Here is a 27186-nt window from a genome sequence, read left to right on the forward strand (position 1 = left end):
TCCAGTTTTCTTCTTGTTCACTCGAGCGGTCTTTGAGATCTCTCAGTATTTTGTAGGTCTGCAAGACTTTTGGGAGTAGGGTAATCTTTGTTCGAGCAGTATTTCTTACGCTCGAACGGTCTTTTGTAGGCCTGAACTTCTGGAAGAGGGTCATTGTGCGTTCGAGCGGTGTTTTTGGTCGCTCGAGCGATATCACTTATTGTGTCTGACGCTCGAGAGATGGTTTTGTCGCTTAAGCGGTCTGTGCGTATATCAAATCGGGAAAAGAGAAATTTTATCACTTTTTCACTTCCTCTCTGTCTCTAAAACATTCCAAACCCTAATTTCTTCACTCTCTCTCTCTAGTTCTTGCTTTAAAATCTCAAATACACCATCACCCATTGATTTCTTCATCATAGCTCTTTGGAGAAAAAGGTGTAGCTCGTCAAAAGCTTCATTATAATCGAAGAGGATCTTGTTTTCAGCTCCGTCAAAGTTTTACCATCACTCTCTTGATCTTCTACTCTTGAGGTAGGGATTTCTTCAACATTTGGTATGATTTTAAGCTTAGTTATTTGCTCCTTGAAAAGGTTTAGTGATTTGGAAATTTTTAGTTAAACTTAGGGTTTAATTTTGAAATGTAAAGAGGGGTTTTTCAAATAGATTCTTGAGGAAAGTTGTGGAAGTGTATAAAATGTTGGGTTATGTTGAAATGTTGGAATTTCCTTACTTAAACGTGATTTTGAAAGTAAATGAGGTTTTGTTCGAAAATCATTGATATTTGATTTATGAAAGAAAAGGGAAAATATGTTGGATTTTGAAAAGATAAGAGGAATGTATCTGTTGATGATGAGAGTGGAGTTGGATATGTAGTATCGCTCTAATTTTTTATAATAATGAGATTATATATGTTGTTGGAAAATTATCTATTGAGTAGAAATTCCTATTTTGGGCTATCGATGAAGGATAGTTTTGATTATTGTAGAAATTGCATGAGAATTAGGTGAATTAAAACTAATTACTCATATATCTTGCATTGAACATTGTTTCATACTTAAACATTAAAAATGCATTATTTTGAGAAAAAATTGTGTATACCTTGGTGAATCTAGTTAGAGGTGTGATTGTGGTTATTATATTGGCGTATGTGTCCTTGGTGAAAGTCCAGAAACCCGTACGGTTAGGTGCCGATCCTTTCGGCTAGTACCGGTAAAATGGCTTTGGTAGAGCTTATATAGGCTACTGGCAAACACGTATCTAGAGATTCATAATATTTTGTATCCACTGCCCTGTTTTCTGATATAAAAGAATATTTTTCATGAATTGATATATAATCCTGGCATAGCATTGTTTTGAGATGAAAATGTAAAATGTTTGACAAATGGCATGCATATGCATTAGGGATGCTCACGGTTCGGTTGTGGCCGGAGAACTTCCAATTTGCCATTCATCTACCGGATTGGCAGATTGGAAAAAATTAATCCGCATCCGTCTGCCAGATTGGCAGATGCGAATTGACAGATTGGTAGATGTGAATCAGTTTGACGATTTAAACTTTTACAAATTTTGAACATAATACAACTTGTCAACATTTTTTTTTATTTTTTTGGATAACAATCCAACTCAACCTAATCAAAAAATTATCAAGTAAATTGTCAAATACCAATAATAAATACATATAAGAAAACTATGCATCCAAAACTATTTCATTATTTTTTTTATTCAAAAACTATTTAATTTGATTGTTTAAAAAGTGACAATTAAACCTTATATTTTTCACATAAAAATATCAAATATCAACACTTGCTATTTGATAAAAGAATTTTCAAATTGAAAACACAACAGAATATCTAAGCTCTTTTTCAATTGAAAACACAGACAAAATATCTAAACAAATTAAAAACACAAAATCTTACAAATTACTAGGGGTGCTTGCGGTTTGGTGGTTCAGTTGCGGCCAAAAGAATTTCAAATCCGCCATTCGTCCAAAACTAAACGGATTGAAAAAAATCAATCCGCAACCGTCCACTCATCATCACGCATCTGTCCAAAATGCAATGGATTGGTTCGATTCTGTCGGTTTGGGCGGATCAAAAATCCGCTGAACACCCCTAATATGCATTCACCTTATAACTTTGTTAAGTTTCATGCATTGTGCTAAAGTATCTCTATTGTGCTTTAGCTCACCCTACATAGAAAACAACTTTTAGGTGCTGATAATATGCTTTCACTAAAGACATAACTTGGGAGGACTTGGAGCTAAGGGTTTCTTTTTTTTTTTTTTATGTAATTATTTTTTTACAAGCCATAGGCTTTAACTGTATTTGGTTGAATTCATTTTGTTGTAACCAAACATTGACTTTGAAAGATAAAGCCATTAGGGTATAAGCTTATCCGTATCTCCTTTTATTTCTATTCATGTACACATGTCATATGCTATAGATTCAAGATCTATGATTTAAAAATTTATATACGCATATGTCATCTTTTGTATGATCGAGGAGTATCAATGAAAAGCTAAATATAATGCTAGTAATTCATTCTACGGAATATTATGATGCGGGTTGTTGCTATTTCGAGGCGTTACATCAAGGGTTGTTTTGTTCTTTTTATTCACAAAAAGATAGAGGTGTTCATTGGTGGATTCTAGAGAACTTGGGCCTGAAACTTTGGTGGATTCTGGAGTGGCTCATCATCATGGATTTGACATTGGCATTGTGGATTCAATGTTAGACAAAACAATTCCGAGGTGAAGATCGTGGTGGAAGAGGCACGTCGGATATGGTTCAATTCGAGCGTGTATTCGCTAAGTAATGTAGAGTCTTGTGTGTAATTCATTTTTTTGTCTTCTTTTTGACCTGTAATTTTTTATCATAATTAAAAGTGCTCCAATTATGATTTTTTTTTTTTACGTTAAATCATTGTGTCAATTTGTTATTAATTGTTTAATTAAAATTATTATTCATTATTTAAAATTAGATTATAATTCCAAATCAATATTTTAGAATTTTTAAGAACTTCATTTATGTTGGCCATTCCTACATTCTACACTGCACAAGCAACTAAGAACTTCACTGAATCAACATCTTATCTATTAAGTATTGTTCAAGATTCGTTCACTAGGGGGTCACGATTTCGATTCCCCCCCCCCCCCCCCCCACACCCCTTCCCCCGTAAATTTTTTTTTTAATTTTTATCAAATTTAAATTTGATAAAAAATTTGATAAATTCTCAATTTAATAAAATAAAATAAATATATCTCTTAATTTGAAAAATATTTGATGAAATGATTAAATAATTTTTAAGTACTTTTTCATTAAATTTAATTTAATTAAAAAAAATTAAGGATTGAAAATGATCTTGCAAGTTAAAAATCCAAAAAAACAAAAAAAAAATCACAATAAATAAGGAGTGAGTATGGTCCGATTTGGTTTGAATGAAACCATGATCAATTTATTGTCTTTGATTTCATAAAATTAAAACCAAACAAAACCATTAAAATCGTAGAACTAATCCGAACCAAACCATTTAAATGCAGTTCGGTTCGGATTGGAATCACGATTTCACATAATCTGTTCACAAAAAAAAAATCACATAATTTTTTCAAAAAAATTCAACTTATCATAAATTTTAAAAATAATAATGACATTAATCTGTCATAATTTTTCGAAGCATAAATATGTACATTGTTCTACCATTAATTTAAACATATATAATATCTAACAAATAAATATATATGGTGTAACATATACGGTCCGATTCGATTCGATTCAAATCCGAAACCATGTACTTAAATCTGGAACTAATCTATGGAGACCAATTCTCTAATTTTTTAAACCAAAACCAAACCATGAATTAAAGCAATCAAACAAAACTTACCAAATTAGTCTGGACCGATTCAGTTTGTGAATTTTTCGATTTCTTTACTCAACTCTATTCTAAATTACACTAAGGCTTGTTTTGGCAACTCGACTAAATATTATTATTTTGATTTTTTAACTTTTTAATTATATCACCTCTTTATTTTTTTATATATTTATTAAAAAAATCAAAAAAAAAAAAAACTTTTAACCTTCTTAAAAAAACAAGCATAAATGGACCCCCATTATTCTCGTTCCCCATCCATTCCGAGTCCGGATCCTCTCTAGCCAACTCCTCCAGCCATTCCTCTTGTCAAGGGCCAGGATTTGGCCACGTCACCAGGGCCAAAAGCTACGGCTCAGATCAAGTTTGGTTTTATAAATTAAAAAAAAAAATCAAAATTTTTTTTTCACTCAACATAGCAACAATCTTCTCCAATTTTGTTTGCTATATATGTTGATTAAAATTGAATACTTTCGCGATCAGGACTTGGCTTGATCGATGAAGATTGAACATTGCTGGTAATGTATGAGAGTTGGAGTTTTTTGTGTGCTATTTGTGGAAGGAATCTTCGAGAAAAAGCAAAAACAATCGAAGTGAAGAATTGATTTATAATGAGCAGAGAACTCCAATGCATACATATATATATATATATATATATATGTGTGTACAAAATAGATAATGGTCATTCATTGGAGATTAGATACAGAGAACTCCAATTCATACATATATATATATATATACAAAATAGATACAGATGTATGTATATTATATATATATATATATATCGTCAATTGCTTTCATTGTGCATGATAATGGCTCTAGTTCGCGGTCGCCGGAGCTCTGGTTCGCTTGATGTTCGTCGCCGTCGATGTTCGCCGTTGATAATGGAAAAGATAACTTTCAGTACCTTTTTGATCGATTTGGTGTTAGGGCTTTTTTGATTTTGATCTCGCATTGATTGGATCAAGGCGTTTTTGGGGCGTGAACAAATGGGAGAGAGGGGATCGAGAGAGAAAAGTGAGGATAGAGAGTGGTAATGGGGTTGAAGAAGGTGGGAGAGAGCAGAGTGGCAAAACTAAAGAGTTTGATAGTTTCGAGGCCTCGAATGAATCTGTGAAAGAAAAAAAAAAATGAATTTTTTTTTTTTATAAAACCAAACTTGATCTGAGCCGTACCTTTTGACCCTGGTGATGTAGCCAAATCCTGACCGTTGACAAGAAGAATGTTCGGAGAAGTTTTCTGGAGAGGATCCGGACTCATCCATCCCAAGTACGGCTCTTCTTAATTCATTCTCCTCCACAATCTCAGTGTGTGAAGCCAAGAACCATGTAAATGTAATCCAATTTAAAATCTCTCTGTCTCTCTCTCTCTCTCATTTAGATAAGAAAAGAAAAAAGTAATTATAATTTTTTATCACTATTTTGAATGAATAAAAATAAAAATATAATTTCTTACTTATTTTATTTAGATAGAATAAATAATAAAAATAAAAAGAAAGTATTTTATTTCGTATTACTAAAAAAACTTTTTATGTTAATAAATTATATTTTTTTCATAACAATATTTTAATATTTTTAATAAATTTCATTAAATTCAATTATTTTGTCACTAAGGCCTCGTTTGAGAATAAATTTTTTTAGTAATTTTTTGATTTTTTAACTAAAATATGATGTAAAAAAAACTAAGTTGTTGGTTAAAATATGATGCAAAAAATAAAGAGAAAAAAAAATCTTTAACTTTTTAATACAGACTGCCAATTTTTTTATTTTTTTAATGACTTTTTAACTTTTTAACTAAAAAAATTATTTGTCAAACGAGGCCTAAATCGCATTATTTTTTTTATGTGAAACAAAACGAGTCTATCGCTCGCAATTTCTTAGCGTCCTTAAGAAATTTCATTAACCATCCATTCCTCACTGTCGTTAATCATCAAAAGGTCGTTTCTAATTCTCACAATTTTCTAATTCCCACCATTTATTTTTATTTTGAGAAAATTACACTGCCACTCCTTGAAATTTATATTTATTACCGTTCTCTCTTTTACTTTTTAAAAATTACATTTTCTCTTGAGGTTTAAAGTTTTATTATAGATTTCCCCCTCAACAATTTAATTTTTTTAAATATTAATTTTGCCCTCATTGGGTAAATTACATTGACACCCCTCACATTTTAGAAATTACAATCCCTTCCCGAAGGCTTAAAGTAGCATTACCAATTGTCCTCTCGGATAGTATTAGTTGGAAAAAAAATTCATTGAAAAAAAAATTAATTAGAAAAAAAATTATTTGAAAAAAAAAATTGATAGTAAAATTTTTAAATTTTTGTTTAAAAATTAACGTAAACTCATTTTTTGAATTTACATTTTTTCTCAAATTTACAAACTGAGATAACCATTTATAAACCAAAAAAATTATCAAACAAGTTTTTATGACAGTTTTAAAAATTTTTGTAAATATAAATTAAAAACTGAAAACGAAATGGTTACCAAACAGGCCTCAGATGGTAAAAATGTCGTAAAATTAACAAATAATTAAATAAGTTACCAACGTAAGAAATGACTTATCAAAAGATCCATAAACTATGTATGGTTTGATTTTTAGAAAAAATTTTTAAAAATTAAAAATTAATTTGGTTAATAAATAAAAAATAAAAAATAATTATCATTTAAGGGTAAAAAATAATTATCATTTTAACTTTTGGACAGGTTATATACATACGTATAACTGTTTCAATTTAATTTGTAAAAAATTATTTCTAACCACTCGAAATATAAAAATTATATAAAAATAATTATTATTTTGTATTTCTTAACCATATTAATTTTCAATTTTTAAAAAACAATTCTAAAAATCAAATCATACAGAGCCTAAGAATCTTTTGATAAGTCATTTCTTACGTTAGTAACTTATTTAATTATTTGTTAATTTTACAACATTTTTACCATTTGAAGCCTGTTTGGTAACTAATTTCGTTTTCAGTTTTCAATTTGTATTTACAAAAATTTTAAAAACTGCCATAAAAATTTATTTGATAATTTTTTTTGTTTATAAATGATTGTCTCAGTTTATAAATTTAAGAAAAAAAACGTAAATTCAAAAAATGAGCTTATTTTGGTTTTTAAACAAAAATTTAAAAATTTTACTAACAAATTTTTTTTTCAAATAATTTTTTTCCAACTAATACTAACTGGTGGGGTAATTGGTAATACTACTTTAAATCTTAAGAAGAGGATTGTAATATTTAAAATATGAGGGGTGTCAATGTAATTTATCCAATGAAGGCAAAATTAGTATTTAAAAAAATTAAATTACTGAGGGAGGATCTGTAATGAAACTTTAAACCTCAAGAGAGATGTAATTTCTAAAAGGTAATGAAAGAACTATAATAAACATAAATATCAGGTGTCAGTGTAATTTACACTTTATTTTTTATTTTCTCACAAACCCAAACAGAGTGTAATGGACAATACTACTAGCACTACTTGCTTCTTCTGAGTGCTATCCTTTGATGGCGCTTCTTGTATGCTCTCCGTCTCTCTCGTTCATCTCCTCCTCCTATCGTCCACCAACCAAACATCAGTGTTGTTTGACTCCCACCAGAGCAGAATCCAGTCGTACCGGAGGAGGAGCTGCCCTTCTTTGGTTCAAGCACGACCTTCGGATCCACGATCACCCGGGAATCCTAGCTGCCTCCAAATATCGGACTCTTGTTCCTTTCTACGTGTTCGATTGCCGAATTCTCTCGCGTCAGTTCTCTCTCTCTCTCTCTCTCGCTGTTTGAATTGTGTGTGTGTGTGGATTTGTTCTTTGATTTCTATTTTCATTGTTATCAAAAGCAACATAAATGATACACATCATGAGAACCTCAAATTGAACTAAATTGGAGTTTGCTTCTGCACTAATAATGTTAGTACACGATGCATCATAAAGAAATGCAAAGCCAACAAATCTGGGTTGAACTTCGTAGACTGGGTTGAGGTCAAATCTATGTGTAAAAGTCATCAATTGCAGGCTACTTCATGAATGCCAATGAAATTCGTGATGCACTTCACCATCTATTTCACTTCTTGTGAAGGGAAAATGTTAAAAAATTCCAACAATTTGACCCTAATAATGTCTTTGATTTGTCATATGTATAGTCAACTATATAGGGTATAACTCCCAAGCCACGTCATTGTCAATGAATTTACGGATCTAATTTGTGGGTCTCAGTTGAATTTTGTAAAAAGGCATTAAGGTTGGATATGGAGAGATAGTAGAGACAAAAAAGAGAAAATAAAGAACACAAATGTTTAAGGTACATTTGACTAATGAAATGGCCTTTGATAGGGCCGCGTGGAGAAGAAGGATTCATGTAACCGACCTCATTTGATGGGACTTAGGGCTTGGTTTGGTTTGGTTTAGTTACAAATGTTTAATGTGATTCGGCCAATATTAGCCTACATCCACACACACAAAGCCCTTGGGGGCTACATCTTTCATTCATTCACTCAACTTAGTGTTTCTCTTTGAGAAGTTGCTTTTGCTTTTCACTCTTCCCCATCAGCAAACTATATCAACTAGCTGATCATGATTTCACACCAGGATGGCCAATTTCGAGGTTGGGAAGCTATTCTTGACCTTGAGTTATAGGAATATAATAACTGCCTTGTGATTTGTAAGATTTTAAAGATTTCAAAATGTCTAAACTCATATAGGGGGTTGTTGAAAAATGTGGTCGAATGTATGTAATTCGGTAATTTACATGCATTGTCTTAAAATCAGAGTCTTGAGATTAATTCGGAATTTGGGTGAAAATGCAAATGGCAAATCGATTACTAAACCTTTGATTAAAAATAAATAAAAAATAAAAAATAAATTTGATTACTGAACCTTCTTTCTTGCCTTTGAGCCACACTTTCCTGAGTCCTGACAAATCAAGCTTACTGGATGTGGGCTAAGTGAGATAAGCTCAGAAAATTTGAGCCCAACATGTTATTAATTGATGATATCAAGGACATGAGTTAGTTAATATACTGTGAAAATAAAATTGTGCAATTTGCTGCCCGTGCGATTATGCAAACTCTAGTATGTTGATCGCTGTCATGTTTACTGCAGGCTTTTCTGATGAAATGCTAGAAGTACTTATTTTTGCCATAGAGGATTTAAGAAAATCATTAAAGGATCAGGGGTCTGATCTAGTGATCAGGTTCGGGACTGCAGAAAATGTCATACAAGAATTTGTAAAAGAGGTTGTTACATATTAGGTTTGCTTACTCTGATATTTAACTTGCCAGGCGCAAGGAGAACTTCAAGCACTATCCACTCATTTTGTTACATTCATCAACAAGGAACAGGTGAAAGCTACCAATATATTTGCTGAAGAGGAAGTAGAGTACGAGTTATGTAGAATGATGGATGTTGTTAGAGAGACCTTAGCAACAGCGTCTTTTCCAAAGGGGAACCCAAGATTTGTGCTATGGAACACTCCACTTTATGACATCAAGGTCACTATTATCTTCTTTTCTTTTCGTTATTTTTTATGTTCTTTTATTTAGTTATCTGAATGCGTCAAAAGTCCCTCATGTGTGATTGGTTCATGCTTATTTATGTTATCTAGAACTTGAAGGACCTGCCAGCATCATATCATGAATTCAAGAAACTAAAGGTCCCTGTAATTTCACCACTCTCGCTGCCAAAATTACCGAATTTAGAAGTGGACTTGACCTTGGGTGAGTGTTGTACCTTTAGACCTTAGATAATGTTTTTTTATATCTTCTTTTGAATTTGGTTTGTAGTTCCTTGAAGGTTTCTGGTATATGATTGTGATTAGGACATGGGAAAACAATTAACTGTTTTATGAATCAGGTTCCATACCTGCACTGGATGATTTGAAGAAATTTATGAATGACTGTCTAGGAAAATCAAAAGATAATTGGACTTCAATCAAGGAAATCTCAGCTGAAACCGTATTGTGTAAGAATCAGTTTGTGCGTACAAGTAATCAAATTGAAGGGTTGGGGTCCTCAAAGTTAGGGGAAAGCAATCAAAACAGTTCTTATAAGCATGGCCAAAGCAAAAGACAAGAATCTGTGTTTGTAACGCAAAGAGGGAATTTAGTGGGAGGTGGGAGCACTGTTGTGTTGAAGGCATTGGCTGCATATTTGAGATACTTGGAGGGGACCATCAGAGATGATTGGAAGGAGTATGTGGTGACTCATTACTCTAAGTTCCTTTTATCTTCATTTCTAAATTTTGTTTACACGTGAATTGGCCTTTTTGAGATTCATGCATCTAGTTTTTCATCTCTCAATGTGAAGTTCTGGTGTGACACTTTCTGTGTCTTGCTTTATTCTAACTTTACTTTAGAGGATCAATATATATGTACGAAATCTACATGTATACGTGCAAGATAACTGCTTGTGTTATGGGTAAGAGTTGCAAAATTAGCTTTTTCATTGACTAACTGGAAAAATAAAGGAACAAACAAAGAGAATGAGCGTTGTTATTGTATGTAAATACTATCATTTTCACTAAAATGGCATGCATAAAACTGTATTGGCATTTGCTACTGACCCTATAATGGCCTTGTGTTTTGTTACTGTAATCTTTTTCATTGTTTTTAATGTATGTGAATTGTTGTATATTTTCATTTTAGTCTTTGGGTTCAACCCTGCTAAGCTCTCATGTATAAGAGGCAAGTTTGATAATCTCTAAATGTCTTTCTTTGTCCTTTCATATAAAGAAAGAATGTTGCCAATCCAAATTGTCCATTGGAATGTCTGCATGTAAGGAAGATGCAATTTGATCCATGGGTTGAAAAGGATATGTTATTTGACACAGTCTTCTTACCAAGAGGAGTATTAAATCAGATATTCATCTTTGATGGTTATTTAAACACCATTCGCTGATTTAGTTGCTGTGCTGAGCGCTGATCATGGCAGCACATGATTACTGCGAATGTTGCCAATCCAAAATGTGCATTGGAATGTCTGCATGTAAGGAAGATGCAATTTGATCCTTGGGTTGAAAAGGATATGTTATTGACACAGTCTTCTTGCTAAGAGGAGAATTAAATCAGATATTATCTTTGATGGTTATTTAACCACCATTCGCTGATTTAGTTGCTGTGCTGAGCACTGATCACGGCAGCACATGATTACTGCATAGCTTTGTATTTCTAGGCAGAGCGTGGAAAGTTTCTCTTGTATGCTATAATTTACACGTCTAATTTGTCTCTCTATATTTTACATAATTTACAAATCTAGTGGAATAAAATCACTTATATAAGCTAATCAGTTGCCATAATAATCTACTCTTGTAACTGTCATCACATCCTGGTGGTTTAATTCCTTATACAGGGTACATGAAAAGTTACGCAATGCTGAAAGTCGTGAAGGTGCTTCATTTGGTACTCTCTTTGGGGCTGCCCTCTGCCTTGGCATCGTATCTAGAAGGAGAGCATATTATGAAGCTATTAAGTATGAGAGAGAAAGAAATGCTGGGTTTCTATCTCCCTTTGGATATTCAGCAGCCACTGTTGCTGCAGTAGCTGATACTGTTTGCTCTATGGAGGTACATAAATTTCATAACCAACTCCTATGTATTAGTATTGCACAAATGTTTTTGTTGATTCATTGTTGCTATATTTTTTAAACTACACACACACACACAAAAACAAAAAAAAAAAGGTCCTTGTTTTGACAATTTGATATGTTTGTATGAAGTGTCTTTTTCAAGATTCAGCTAAATCACTAAATATCATGGCAGTGGTATTGGCTTATGGCTTCAAAAAGTCAATTTATTCATAAAACAATATACAATATTCGAATATGGAGATGGAAAGGCTTTCTAATTCAGGTGAGGGTTGACATTACAAGCACACTTGTTAATTTGGGGAAATATTTTCAAAGCTTAAATTCTGTTTTAGCCTGCCATTAAGAAAAAGTTCTCTCTTCAGTATACAGTCGTTGGTCATGAAGGTCCAGCTATTCTTCTTGTGCATGGTTTTGGTGCTTTCCTGGAACATTACCGTGACAATATAAATGGTATAGCCGAAGGTGGCAACCGAGTTTGGGCCATTACGCTTCTGGGATTTGGCAGATCAGAAAAACCAAATGTTGTGTACACTGAAGTTATGTGGGCTGAATTGATCAGAGACTTCATAATTGAAGTTGTGGGGGAACCAGTGCATCTTGTTGGGAATTCAATGGGTGGTATGTTTAACTTACTAGGTGTTTGCATCTTTTGTAAATTGTATCATTACCCAGCCACCCACTTTTGAATTGTCTTTGAGTAATTCTTAACTCTTTTAGTTGCTGTGCTGAGCACTGATCACGGCAGCACATATCAAATTGTCTTTGAGTAATTCTTAACTCTTTTTGTCAGTTATTGCTTTTTTTAAGCTATCTAATCTAATTCATTTTTCTTTTTATCTCAGGCTATTTTGTTGCAATTGTTGCTGGCCTCTGGCCTGCTGTAGGCAAATCTGTTGTCCTTATTAACACAGCTGGCAATGTTGTTCCTCGATATTCATCTGTGCCATTTTCTGAAGTAAGGAAACTCAAATGTTTTGTGCAAATGGCTAACGTGTCCAGATATTACTTGTAATTTGTTTCTAATGTGTTTCTTAACCCGATTACTAGCATTAGTAATATTCTACAATTATTTAGCTCTTGCATTTTCCTGTTCCTTTATTTGATTATATGAAGATGTCATCTTAAAATTGTCCTTGATATTTGTTTGTAGATATTCTGTTTTCTTGGAAAGGATATGCTAATAGAGGATAATTATTCCCTTTTCAAGCACCTACTTTGCACTCATTTTGTTTGTTTGTTTTTTTTTTTTTTTTTTTTTTTTCCCCCTCTCCTGGGAGCCAATTAGAGCCATGTTCTGTATTGAAATAGCTGGATAGAAAGTCATAAAAAAAATTTAGAGTTCAAGCTGATTGCAATTAATGAGTCAGTTTATAATTGTGTTCCTTGCCCAATCTCCTTGTGCTCAAACTTTAGAGTAATGATAGATATCTGGAACAATTTTCTGCATCTTCTTTCCCTAGAACTACAATTATACTTGACCTAGAATTTACAATGTCATTTCAAACAGTTTTTTTTTTCTTCCTAGAAATTTCTTTCTGAACATGGCCTTTACATACATTTTGTCATATTCTGCTTCCATCAGCCTAGAAGTCTACGTTTTATAAATATTTCAGGAAAGGCAAACTTCAGGAGCTGCCTGGTTGGGTGCTAGACTCCTTTTACTCTACTTGAGGTCAACAATCGAGAGTATAGTGAAGAACTGCTACCCAACTGTATGCACTTCCCTAGTAAATCAACTTTTGTTTCTGGTTGTACTTTGTTTGAAATTAACTACATTATTATTCTTTGCAGCAAGTAGAGCGAGCTGATGATTTGATTATTAGTGAAATGACACGCGCTGTATCCTCATTAAATTGTTTATTTTTTAGAAAATTGCATGGGAATGTATGAAGTGTTAAAAAATATGTCAAGTGCTAAGGAATGTATAAAAATTACCTCGGGATTCATACTTTTTTTGGCTCTTTTCTCACCTTAATTGTAGCCCCCATTGGTTGTCATTAGCCAGACCTTCAAATATATATATATATATATATTTTATGGGTTGCAAAAACATGGTTAATCCTCCTTATGAGTAACCTTAACAAATATTAGTCATATGATCCTGGTGTGGTTGTGGTTCTTGAAAGCATCTTCACCTTCAATCTTTCTATTCCTCTTAACTTTCTTTTGCAAGGATTTGAGAATCAGGTTCTTGTTATACAGGTTAGCTCTCCACATGCTCAGACAAATTTATGATTTTTCTCTTCATTTTTTTGTTTATTTTTTATTTTCTCACCTGTCCTTTCCTATTATGTTCTTTTCTGTCAGGGAATGAAAGATCCAATTGCTGACTCTAAGTCGAAACTCGCAATGCTTAGAGAGCACTGCAAAGGAATCATAATCAAGGAACTAGATGCTGGTAATTCTGATAATCTTATTTTTGTTTTTACTGCAAAATAATGCTCACCTTTTTCTGAGTATTTCTTGATGTTGATGCTATTGTTAATCCCAGGCCATTGCCCTCATGATGAGCGGCCAGAAGTAGTTAATTCTATTATCCAGGAATGGGTAGTTACTGTGGGAACTAAAATTTTATGCAGTGACCGGGTGTGAAGAAAAAGATGGAAGGAAGTTATCAAATTAAATTCTTTTTGCCCCTATTGTGAAGTATTTTTTTGTCCCTTAAGGGACTCGGGTTATGATTTGTTTCTCCTGCGTTGGAGAATCACAAGTTTCTTAAGGTCGGTTTGATTAATGAGATAGTGAGAGAAAATATATATATATATATTTGAATTTTTATTTTAGGAGTACTAGAAAGTAAAGATTTCCTGTACAATCCTCTCATGTTTCTTAACTTAAGAGTTTAGTTTCTCGCAAAATATGTATGGAATTTTTCTCGTGAAATTGAGGAACAACTATCACACTTTTCATACTTGCTCATGGTACTTGTTTCAAATGGTTAAGAATAATTACGTAAAGGGTAAATTTCAGGGAAGAAAAAACGAGTAAACCGTCCCACACTGCATGGATCTCTAATTTCTATAATCTTCTTTTTGAACCTTGTTTGTTAAGGAGATATGGTCAGTGTAATATTCCACACTTTGATTCTATGTAGCTAACATCTCTTATCAAAGTTGCTCTCATCTCACTTTCAAATTTTTGTTACATCTTTTACTCAGGTTTGATAATGCTCCAAGGAATTTTGTTTTATTAAGGAATGGAGGATCTAGAATTGCTTTGTTATCTTTTTAGTTCAGTTATGTTGGAAAGTATGAAAATTTTCTTAAAATTTTCATATGAAAAATTGAAAGTGTTGCGATCATTATAGTAGTTAGTAATGATAATGGTGATGGTGATGGTGATAAAGAGTTAGTTTTTTTTTTTTTATTTACAGGGAAATTTTACCGTATAATAAACTTTTTATTAATTGCTTATTTCAATAACATCATTGTGTTGAAAAATAGTGGAAATATTTTTATATTCGCACAGTAAAATTTTACTGTATGTTTTTTTTTTAATTTTTATTTAATCAATGAAATTTAATTTTAAAAAAACTATTTCATATGCATATTGGACATATGTAGGAACCTTTTATAATTAATTTTGTAATATTTGAAGCAAGTTGAATTTATTATTATTATTATTATTATTATCATCAATTTTGAGTTTACTTTATTTCATTTTTCATTTAAAACCATAATAAATTTGTTTTGGAAAATCAGAAGTGTTGTGATTATTGTGATGATTAGGGATGGTGTTGATAGTAGTGGCATAATGGCATTGTATTGAAGGTTAATTGTCATGTCACAATATTTTAATTAATCGGAAACATTATCAAAATCTGTAATTTGAGTCTATTTTTTTTATAAAAAAATATGTATTATCCTTGGGTGATAAAAACATAATAATACATATTCTCTCTCTCATTGAAAACAACAATATAATAATACATGCCGAGCTTCTGCTGTGAAACTACAAATAAATAATTACAAACCACAAGATATATTTTTTATTCTTTTAACATCTATGATAAAATTATACATAAAAGGTATATAGAATCCATACTATTTAACTAATGAATTCAAAATTTTCTTCCTGAAAAAGCATAAAACAACGAGAGGTGTGCACTAATGCCCAGTAGGAATTTCATAATTCTACACCAATAGCTAACACATAGATAAAAATGATCATGTATGCAGAGTGATATTATATGGTAAGGAGACATTTTATAAGTTCAAAATATTATACGAAAAGTATCTTTTTTTAAAGTTTCACTTTAACCTTTAAGAAAACTCCATGCCATAAATATAGTCTCTCATCATTAGGAAGCTATAAATTCTCTTTGAAAACAAGTACACTTAAGGAAGAACATCATCTTAAATTTATTAACCCGATTCTAAATTATTTCTCATTTCGTTTTCATTTTAATATTCCACATTTCATTTTTATTTTAATATTCTACATTTCATTTCCATTTTAATATTACACATTTCATTTCCATTTCCAATTACCATACTCCATAACATCAAAATCCAAATGATTGGAGTTCAAACATAACACAAGAATTACAAACCCTTTTTAGTTTAATGTCCCAATTATTTACAAAACAAAGCTCATAATCTTCCCTTTTTTTTGGGGGGGGGGAGGGGGGTAAATATAATCTTCCCTTTTGTCATACGCAATCCATTGAGTTCATCATCACTAGCCCCTAATCCAATTGCTCACATGATGCCAATTTCAATCCTTAATTCATTTTCAGTCCATTTATTCTTCTCAATTCATGAGTCAATTTCATTATCTTTCAACAACTAAACTGAGATTACAACTCAGTGGTTTTCCAATCATACAAAATACACATAAACACTTCAAACTGCCATTTTACGAATATTTCGTCTGCGGGATTGGCACCCATGTATAAATTTTGGGACTTTCACTTAGAACACTCTGGCCAACTTAGTTATAATAGAGTCCATCCTCTCTCTCCTCTCAAACAAACATACATATACAATGTATTTAATCGCATAATCACACATGAAGTATATCCCCTTTCTCCTCCTAAACAATCATACATATACAATGTATTAAAACACACAGTCATATTCAATGACAACCATTTTTCAAACTTATCATATTATTTACTCTTTTCAAATAGCACAACACATGTGATCCAAAATATGATTTTCAAAATGAAACAAGTGCACTTAAAACATAACACAAGAATTTTCAAAATCTCCTTCTAAAACATACAGTTTAAATCTTCAAAATACATTGCATGCTCCAAGATATACATGATTTATAAATAGTCTGGTTTGCCTAGTTAACATACAATTTCTACAACAATCATAGTTATTCTCCACCGATAGCCCAAAACAAATATATCTAAATTGATAAATAAATTCCTTTAAAGATACACTTTTCCAAAATCTCAAATGGGAGTGATAGTACATATCAAGCTCCACTATCATCATTAATAATCATTTGATTTCACATTTACAATAACAGTTTTAATTATTTATATAAAATAACAATTTGATTCAATTAGGGCAAAACTCCTTTTTTTAAAAAAAAAATAAAAATCAACCCAAGTACCAAAATCAACCATTGTAACACAACATGACCTCATATTCAAACCCCATACCCATTTATTTCATTTTCACCAAAAACCCCTCTTTTCATCTCATACCCAAACCCTAGGTTTGTTCATTCTACTCCCAAATCTCACCTTTGTTACACAATGACAAAATAACTAACTAAAAGTCATATGAAGGTGTAGAAAAAGATCCCTACCATTAACAATTCATTTACCCAAATTTAGTTTCATATAGTAACATAATTAAAAGATTAACAATAAGAATTCAATCGTAACTTTTACATAAATTTCCAATCACTTCCAAAATGCAATAAACTTGTATATGTATAATTTAACACCCCAATTTCATAACACCACTTTCAATTTAAGCAAAACTTGCATCTATCTTCATGATGCAAACTAGGGTTTTAAGAAAAATTAAGCTTTTCATCCAAACACTTTTTATTCCAACTTTTTTATTAATTATACACCTAATTTCATAAGCTCATAATCATAACCCAACAATTTAAACCCCAATATTTCAAACCCTAAACCCCAAAATCTCATGATTTACCACAACATGCTCAAAAATATAAATTTTGCATTTATATAAAGAGAATGCCACAAATCTATCTATAAATGAGAGTATTGAAGGAGAACTAGAAGTCTCTACCTCAAGGACCAAGCAAAAAAGCTAGATCAAGAGCATCCTTTCGAAAATCCAAAATCCAATCAGTTGAAAATGTTGAGCTTCATGTATTCTTCACTTTTTGGTAAGAGATTTTGGCCAAATCTTTGAGAAATAAAAGGCATTTGGGTAAAAAATCTAGGATTTTTCGGACTTAGGATGAGAGGAAGGAAGAGAGAAAAGAAAAGTGGAGAGAATGATCTAGAAAATTACTTTTTAAGTTATTGAATTCGCGCAGTCCGCTCGAACGTTGCTTTTTCCACTCGAGCGTACCTGTTTCCAACACAGATACTAAAACTTCAAACGGGTATAACTCTTCCATCCGGACTCTGTTTAGGTCGTTCTTGTGTCCCAAATCGAAGCCCTGGAAACAAACTTTCCAATGGTTCTAGCCTCACACCCAAATTCAAAGCGTGGAAAAAGAAAAGGGCAAAAGAGTGACGGCTATTCGTAGGAAGATTATTCGAATTAAAGTTTTTGGTCTAATCCGACTTTACCATCATGTTACTACTTCGATCAATGTCCCAAAATAAAATAAGGAGACTCCAAATACACTAAAAAAAATGTCAAGGGCAATCTCACTTTTTATGCTCGAGCAGCACTTTCTGCGCTTGAGCGGCCCACCTACAAACACGCGAGATACTGGGAGCAACAATTCTACACTCGAGCGCCACTTTTTGCGCTCAAGCAGTCACTTGGACAGACTGTCACATTAATGGAAGTATTTTTAGATAGCGTTTGGTTTAATTTTAGAATTATGATTTGAGAATAAAGTTTTATTTTTAGTTTGTGAGTCATTGAATCATGATTTGAAAAGAAAAAATTTATTTGATTATGAGTTTTGAATTTTTGAAATGAGTTTTGAAATAAGAAAAGTTGTTTGGTTATAATGAGTTTTCAAAACTTAATTTAAAAACTTACAACTCATAACCAAACATACAATTCAAAATTCTATTCAAAATTCTATTCAAAACTCATAACCAAATTCTTTTTAAAATTCAATTTAAAAACATAATTATTGAAAAAAAATAAATTTTTTATTTAAAAAATTCCAAAAATATTTTTTTATTTAAAATATTAAAAAAAGATATTAGTTTTTGTTAAAAAAAAAATATTGAGCTAGTACTTTAAAATTACTTTTGATTTTATATTTTATTGGATTTTTTTAATTGTTTTTTTTAAAAATGTTTTTTATTTTTTAAAAATTACTGTGACAAATTAATTTTTATTTAATTTTTTTTGTTAATTTTAAATAAATGGCCAAATAATTTGTCATTTTGGTCTAAAAAAAATAATTTTTATATTTAAAAAAATATCAAAAGCAAATATAATTTTTCTTTTTTCAAATAACGGGTGGCAATTGCAACCAAAAAAATAAAAAAACATTGTTTCGGTCAACCGGCCGAACATCTAGGACGATGTCCGGATAGATGACTAGGTAAACCCAAAAATTCAAAAAATTGTCCGGGAGGATGTCCGAGAGGATGCTCGGGTGGACGACTGGGTAGACTCAAAAATTTAAAAACTCTTTGGTTACCAAACATGTTTTCAAATGTGTTTTGAAATATGATTTGAAATCATATTTTGAAAACTATAATCAAACAGAAAGTTGGAATATGAGGGTAGAATCATGATTAAAGAATAGAACCAAACAAAGTTATTTTCACAGTGAAATGTTATTGTACAAAGACATTTTTCTATTTTTTTCTAATTAATAGAATTAATTTTTTTAAATGTTTTATAGAATTAATTTCATGTTTTTGGGGTAAGTTACAATTTATTTTTTTTTAATTTTATTGATTTGAGGTTTTATTTATTTGATTTTTAAATTTAAAATCATAAAGATTTTGATATGAAAATTAGAAAGGGGTTGTGATTTGTGGTAGTTAGTTGCAGTGGGTGGTAGTATGGCATTACGATGCAAGTTAGTAAGAATTTTTTTAAATTTACACAGTAAAACTTTATTGTAAGAAGATTTTTTAATTTTTATCTAATCATTGAAATTGAATTGTTGTTAGCTATTTCATGTGCATATTAAAGATATGTTTAAGATCTTTCATAATTAATTTCATGATTTATTGAGCAAGTTGTATTTTTAATTGATTTTATCTCATATTTATTTATTTTTCTGATTCAAAATCATAAGAATTTTCATATGAAAAATGAAAATGTAGTGATCATTGAAGTGGAGGTGATGGTGATGGTGATGGTGAAATTTTACTTTCAATGTTAGCCTTAATTATAATAATTTTTTATTATTTTAATGATACTTTAGACAATAAAATTTTATTATATTTAAAAAAAGATTATAATCATCATGAATCTTATTTGATAGATAATAATAAGAGGATTTCAAAAATATTGGCCCGTTTGGTTTGGATTTTTTAAAGGATTTTTGAGAGTGAAATTGAAAATTCATTTGTTTATCTCTATTTCTAAAACTATTCTCAAAACTATTTCAAATTTATCTCCATTCACAAAACTATTCCAATTTTATCTCCATTTCCAAAACTATTTCCAATCTATTCATTCTAAATTTATCTGTATTTCCAAAGCTATTTCAAATTAATTTATCTCTATTACCAATTATTAATTGAACCTCCATTTATGTTGAAATATGCGGTACATCACATTGTCAAGTTAATTGAATTTTTTTGAATGAAACTTTGTAAATAAGTTATTTACAAATTCATATAAAAATTTTAAACAAAACGCATTTGTATTTTGAATAATAAAAAAAATATTTTTGAAAATAGTGAAAAAATGTGTTATACGTTTTAAGCGTATAAAAACTAAAAATAAAATATATATTGGTCCGTATTTAGTGATTTTTAAAAGATTTTTATACAATATAAATTTTATATATTTTAAGTGTATTTAGATTGAATGAATATAAATTATTATTATTATTATTTAGTGATTTTTTAAGAGATTTTTCAATAAATTTTATACGTTTTAAGTGTATTTAGGGGTTATTTGGGAAGTTGGTTGGAGCTAAATTAGCCAACTAAAAGACAAAATAGGCTAATTTAGCCAATAAAATAAAATATCATATCCAAAACATAATTATTTTACATTTTCTCTTACAAGTATCCAAACTAGAAAAAATTCAAAAGTTTATCCTAACGAAACTTTTTTAGTTGCACTAAATTAGCCCAAAAATAAAAAATTTAGGCTAAATTATCTTTTCCCGAACAAAGGTTTAGATTGAGTGGATATAAAACTAAATATTTTTTTGTATATTTGTTAGTATTTAGTGATTTAATAAAATAAATTTTATATGTTATTAAATGTATTTAGATTGAGTGGATCTAAAAATTTAAAAATATTGATTAAAATATTTTAAAAAGTTCACTACAAATAATGAAATATGGATTGAAATTCAAAAACTAATTTTGAAAACTCCAAAAAAAAAAAAATTGACTATAAGACAAAAAATACATTTATTTTAAGTGTATCTAAAGTACATTAACCTAAAAAGTTAAAAAAAAAATGTCAAAAATACGAAAAAATTTCACTAAATATAACAAAACACAAAACACACAAAAACAAAAACTCAAAAACTAATTTTCAAAACTCAAAACTAAACTAATTTTAAATTTCTAAAAAAATTATTTTCAAAATATACAACCAAATAAATTTGTAAAATTTGCAACACTTTTCAAAAAATTGCTTCAAAATTAATTCTAAAAATTAAACCAAATGAACCATTAATTTTATCAAAAACTGATATGTAGATAAAAAGTAATGATGTTTTAAAGTAAAAAAATAAAATAATAATAATAATAATAATAATAATAAAAGGACATTTTCGTCAACAAATTACAACTACGTGTGCACTGTGGGAGCTTCTATTTACACACATAACATCCACTCTCTACACATCTTTCCTCACTACACTTCCTACACACCTCCTTCATTAAATGTGTGTATTGAGGGTGTTTGGTGTGTGTATATAGAAGCTCCCGTGCACTGTCCTTATCACAGATAAGCAAATGTGTTTTGAGAGATAAAGTTTTGAAATGAGTTTTTAAAAAAGAGTTTTGAGTTTTAAGTTGTATTTTGAAATTGTTTAGGGTTTATTTCTTCTAAATATTTTAAAAAAATTAATTTTATTTTTTTAAGGTAAATATTTATTTATTTATTTATTAATTTGCGTTGTATTTATTATATTTATTTTTCTTTTCTTCACAAATTTTGTATTGGTTAATTGTAATTTTGATTAGCTATATCTAAAACATAAAAAATTATTTTGTCAATACTTAAAACCAACTTAGAATTCTACATCATTGTATCAAATTCAAATTTCGATGTTTATGACCATTTGGACATTGGTAAAACTATCGACCGTAATTCGCTTTCGTTCATGCCATCCATTTTTACACCGGCCCAACTCCACAAGTACAAAATATTTTTAAATATTTTTTTCTAAATATTTAAAATTTTTATTATTTTTATTTTAAATATTTTATTTTATTTTTAAAACATTTTTAAATATTTAACTTTTTAAAATTTTAGAAAATTTCGATTCCCCATAAATATCTAAATCATAACGAAATTATTTGGCTAATACTTAAAAAATTAACAAAATGTTTTTTCAAAAATATAAAAAAAAATAAAAAATATTTTTTTTTCAAAAATAAAAAAAAATAATTTTTAAAAAATAAAAAATAATTCTAAAGAACAAAATAAAAAAAATGATTTTTTTTTTTAAAATAGAGTTTTGAAAAGAATTTTAAAAACTTGTTTGGTTATGAATTTTTTAAAAAGAGTTTTAAAAAATATTTGAAAATTTTGATTAGTTATGCGTTTTGAATTTTTTTTATTTAAATTATGATTCCAAAAATAAACCAAACATTACTAAAAGGTGTTTTGAGAATATGGTTAAATGTTGACTTTTGACTAAGCTTTTTAACTTTTTCTATAAAGTCATTTAGAAAGTTGATAAAAAAAAGTTACTTTTTGGCCTTTTTATTTAATATTTATTTATGCTGTCACATCATAATTAAATGATCAAAATATCCCCATCCATTTTAGAGAATAACCACCGTCACTCATGTGACTCATTTAAACAACATAGAGGGTATAATTGTAATTTCACAGGTACTTTTTAGCTGCTTTCCCAAATGACTGTCAGGCCAAAAAAAAATTAACTTTTAACCTTTTACCTAAGCTGCGAAAACGCAACTTTTAACGTGTTTCCAAATGGCACCTAAGCTAATTAATTCCGTTAGCATTACAATTCTTTGACAGGGAGGTCTGGGCAAAAACTTCTTATTTATTTTGAGTTGTTTTATGAAGTTGGTTAAAAAATTAATTTCTTTTTAAAAAGAAAATTATAAAAAAATAAAGAAATAATGTGATCTAACATAGATTAAAAGCAAAAAATTGACATGTTCTCAAATTGGCCTATGCGCTTAAAAATTTAAGTAAGTGTGGGTCCCTAGAGTTTTCTCTTTTAAAATTACAGAGAACTTGTTTGGTTTGAATTTTCTAAATTCACTTCTCAAAAAATTGACACTTTTTTATTTTTTTGTTTTTTTTTTCAATGAATTTTTTCAATATTTTAAGCAATTTTTATTTTTTATTTTTAGATACACTTAACATAAATACACTTAAAAATTGTAATATTTGTGAAAAAAATCTTTAAAAAAAATCACCAAATACCAAAAATAAAAATAATACGAAAATTCAGTACATTTTTTGTATTCTTGTGTATTTATTGATTTTTTAAAAATATTTTACTTTTTAGAACATTTCCAACGCAAGAGCCAAAAGGGGAGAATTAGGCATTTTGCCTATTGAAGTCAGATTTCGAAGCTCCAACGCGCTCTGCATCTGAGGAGGCATTTTGCCAATTCTCGTTTTGGCTCTCCACAGGTAGCCAGCATCCATTGCTAGGCAAAGCACTCTTCCCGCCATTGTGTTGGCCTCCATCGCTGCTTGTTCCATCTCTGTTCCAGCCCATTGATGATCACAGGTATGGCTCTCTTTCTCTTTCTCTTTCTCCACTTCCCTGTTCTTCCCCATCATCTATCTGCAAAGGAATACATGATTTAGGACAATCCATTTGCAAAAATTGGGTTTGTGTACTGAAATTGGTGCCCTTGTTCATGGAAATTTAGTTTTTTTTTTTTGTTCTGTTTAATTTTTTTTGTTTTATGCTTCCTCAATCTTCGTTTGGTTAAAGTTACAGAGGTAGAAAAGACCGATCATAAATTAGGTTCTCAAAATATGATTGTTTAGGACTTGTCTTTGTTCATGGAAACTTGATTTTATTCTTTTGTAGGACTTTTTTTATGTGTTTTTTTGTTTTTCATTTCTATTGTCTTTCCTTGGCAAATTTTTTGTTTTATGCTTCCTTGATCTTCGTTTGGTTAGGTGGATGAGGTAGATTTTCGAAATGCACTCAAGGTGTTCGAAGAAAAGACAGACTAGAATTTGGGAGGCATGAGTTGAATTGTGAACCCATGTGATGCATGAGTTGAATTGTAATTTGGATTGTATTACATGTTTCTGTCATTTTATATGTAATTCAAGTAGTGGGTTTTGTAGTTTCTTTGATAGTTTGTTCATTACGTTCTTCATCAACTGGATTTAGTTAGTTGCTTCAATTCTGTCTCTGATTCTGCAAAAAAAAAAAAAAAAGGATGAATTGCTGGTTCTGGTTTATATCTCAATCTGTGACTAATATGCTGGATTGTTTTTCAATATGAATAAATTAGAATCATGTATGTACTCTAGTTGATAGAAAAAACAAGGATGAATTGCTTATTAAAAGTTTTACTGATTCAAAGATGGTTAAGCACTGTCTTGACTTAATAGCTTGTCCTTGGAACATATAGTATAATTTTTCATAGAAAGGGGCAAAGTAAATGTAGCCAAAAATCAGTATGGTCAATATTGCAAGGGCTGCATTTTGCTAAAATCATGGCCGTAAACACTTCCAAGAAACACACTCTAGTTATTTTGTGGTGGCATTCTGCAATCACTGACATGGTTCTTGTTTTATCTTATGATTGTTTCAACTATATTACCAAATGAATTTTATTTTTTTCCAGAAAATGGCTAAATACTCACACATCAATCCAAGGCAACATATGCTAAAATTCATAATTCAGTACACAGAAAATTCTTGATTGGAGTACCAAACAGATTGTATAATCAAAACTGACTAGTTAATGATAACAATACTATTTGCATAATTCTCCAAGTATGTCTATTTCTTTTTAAAACCTATCATTGACCAGAAGCAGAACTAAACAATTTCTAAGCATCATGACAACAAACGAAATAACTGATAAACAAATATATATGGTTAGACACAAAATGATACAAACAAATTGTTACAGCTAATTTGTCACTTACACAATTTGGATTTACCTGCACTAAAAAGTGATGTTGCCAAAAATAGGGTTCTTGATAAATTCATACCATAGCATTCAATATAGGGTTCAAAAGGCGTGCCCAATCCATAAAAAGGCGTGCCATCAAAAGGCGTGCCTGACAGAGCGCGTGTCGGCCTCGTCGTCTCTGTCTTTATAAACCAAAGCGAAGTCTGAGGCTTGGAAGCATAACAAACCAGTTGAAACCTCTTCGTTCTCTGTAACATTCTGTAACCAACCCTTCTCTGAAACACTCAGCTACCCAAAAACATGGCTTCTTGGAAGCATAACTATGATGTTGTGGAAAGACCAATAGGAAGGAAGGCCGCAAAGAAAAACAAAGCTAAAGATCTTGGAAATAATGTTACAGAGTCGCCTTTTGTGAAGCTCTTAGAAGAGATAAAGGTAAAGAATGACATAACAAATGAGAAGAAAATAGAGATATTTGAGAAATCTTATCTTCAAGAGGAACGGAGGATTGAAAATGAGGAAAAGAGAGAGGAACGAAGGCTTGCATTGGAGGAAAGGAGAGAGGAAGAGAGAATCATGTCAATGGATACGAGCATTATGCCTCCATTGCAAGCACAATATATTCGCCAACGCCAGATGCAAATCCTTGAAAAAGGGAATTAATTATTTTTATTTAGCTTTGAAGCTATGTTTTTATTTAATTTAAGTTTGACTGGATTTTATTTTTGGGTTTGCCGGCACATATGTTTTTGATATTCAGAATTTTAGTGTTGGGTTTGTTTCAAATTTTGCTGGTTGAAATATGAAATGGAGACAGTGCTTTGAATTTTGCTGGTTTGAATTCTTGTTGGATTTTAGTGCTTTGACTTTGAATTCAAGTTGAGAAATATAGTTCAAATTGGTAAAAATGAAAGAGCAAATCTTTTTTATAAACAAAAATATATGACCGTTAGGAATATGTCCGTTACAGAATATTACCGTTAGAGAATATTACCGTTTGAAAATATGACCGTTGAGAGAATATTACCGTTTGAAAATATGACCGTTGAGAGAATATTACCGTTTGAAAATATGACTGTTGAGATAATATGATTGTTTGAAAATATTTTTTTTATAAATAATTTAATTATATATATTAAATAAATAAATATTTACAAATGCCACGTCAATATATACAGAATGTTATAAAAAGATTATTTATTTATTTATTTATTAATGTTTATTATAGTTTTCTTTTAAAAATTAGTTAAGTTAGTTTGAATGGTTAGCTAAAATAAAGAGTATGGTTGGAGTGTACACTAGCTAAACTAGTTAGGCAAAATAAAGAAGGTAATTTTTTGTATACTTTGAAGAGGCATTTTAGAGAGCATGGTTGGAGATGCTCTTAGATACATCTAAGTAAAGTGTATTTAAAAATGTAAAAACAAAAAAATTACTTAAAATTGAAAAAATATTCACTAAAAATAAAAAATACAAACAAAAAACTCAATTTAAAAAAAAATTAAATTCACAAAATTGAAACCAAATCCAGTAATTAGTTTTTTTTATAGGACTGCAACAATAATTTGCCCTTATAAAAAAGAAAAAAGAAAAGAAAAATAAGAAAATAAATGTTTAAGAGAGGCGGAGAAACCTACTATAATAAAAAGGAAAATGAGTGAGAGTACTAATTAGTGTTATCACTAATGATGTGGCAGTGGGCCCCACCAGGAATGATTTGATGTTTTGGTCTTGTTGTTATATTTTTTTTCTTTTTTTATTAAGTGTCATGTCATTAGTGGTCTTTTTAGAGCTCCAAAATTAGTGGTCTCTATCATTGTTGATAATAAAAAACAAACAAAAACCACCGAGGCGATCGTTTCCTCATAACCTATCCTCAACGTTCCATCTCACCCCCTAGAAACAAAAGGGGTATTTTAATGGAGACTCTAAATTAGGGGTGAGCAGCGGATATATCGATCCGTCAAAATTGACCGAACCGAATCGATCCGCCGCATTTTGGACGGATGCGTAATGATGAGCGGACGGTTGCGGATTGATTTTTTCTAATCCGCCAATTTGGCGGACAGATGGCGGATTTGAGGTTCCTTTGGCCGCAACCAAACAGCCAAACCGCGAGCACCCTTAGTAATTTATAAGACTTTGTGTTTTCAATTTGTTTAAATATTTTGTTTGT

At 30.3% G+C, this 27186-nt stretch overlaps 1 protein-coding gene across 2 annotated transcripts; it reads left to right on the forward strand.

Annotated features, from left to right (window-relative positions):
• Positions 1-7279: 7279 nt before the first annotated feature.
• Positions 7280-14780, forward strand: LOC114256927 (DNA photolyase). 2 transcript variants are annotated; one of them, XM_082880223.1, is made up of 14 exons: positions 7280-7588; positions 8940-9073; positions 9179-9328; positions 9442-9553; positions 9690-10026; positions 11183-11396; positions 11592-11681; positions 11782-12037; positions 12262-12374; positions 13033-13131; positions 13211-13258; positions 13511-13621; positions 13727-13817; positions 14578-14780. In XM_082880223.1, the coding sequence occupies exons 1-14, from the start codon at positions 7351-7353 to the stop codon at positions 14610-14612; spliced, it is 2028 nt and encodes a 675-aa protein (XP_082736349.1). In that variant the 5' UTR covers positions 7280-7350; the 3' UTR covers positions 14613-14780. The 2 variants fall into 2 exon arrangements, with proteins under 2 accessions (XP_082736349.1, XP_082736342.1); XM_082880216.1 differs by lacking the exon at positions 14578-14780 and adding an exon at positions 13911-14330 and having other exon boundaries at positions 7281-7588.
• Positions 14781-27186: the final 12406 nt, after the last annotated feature.

This window comes from Camellia sinensis, chromosome 1 (assembly GCF_055761805.1).
Source record: "Camellia sinensis isolate YWXY chromosome 1, ASM5576180v1, whole genome shotgun sequence".
Classification (NCBI taxonomy): domain Eukaryota; kingdom Viridiplantae; phylum Streptophyta; class Magnoliopsida; order Ericales; family Theaceae; genus Camellia; species Camellia sinensis.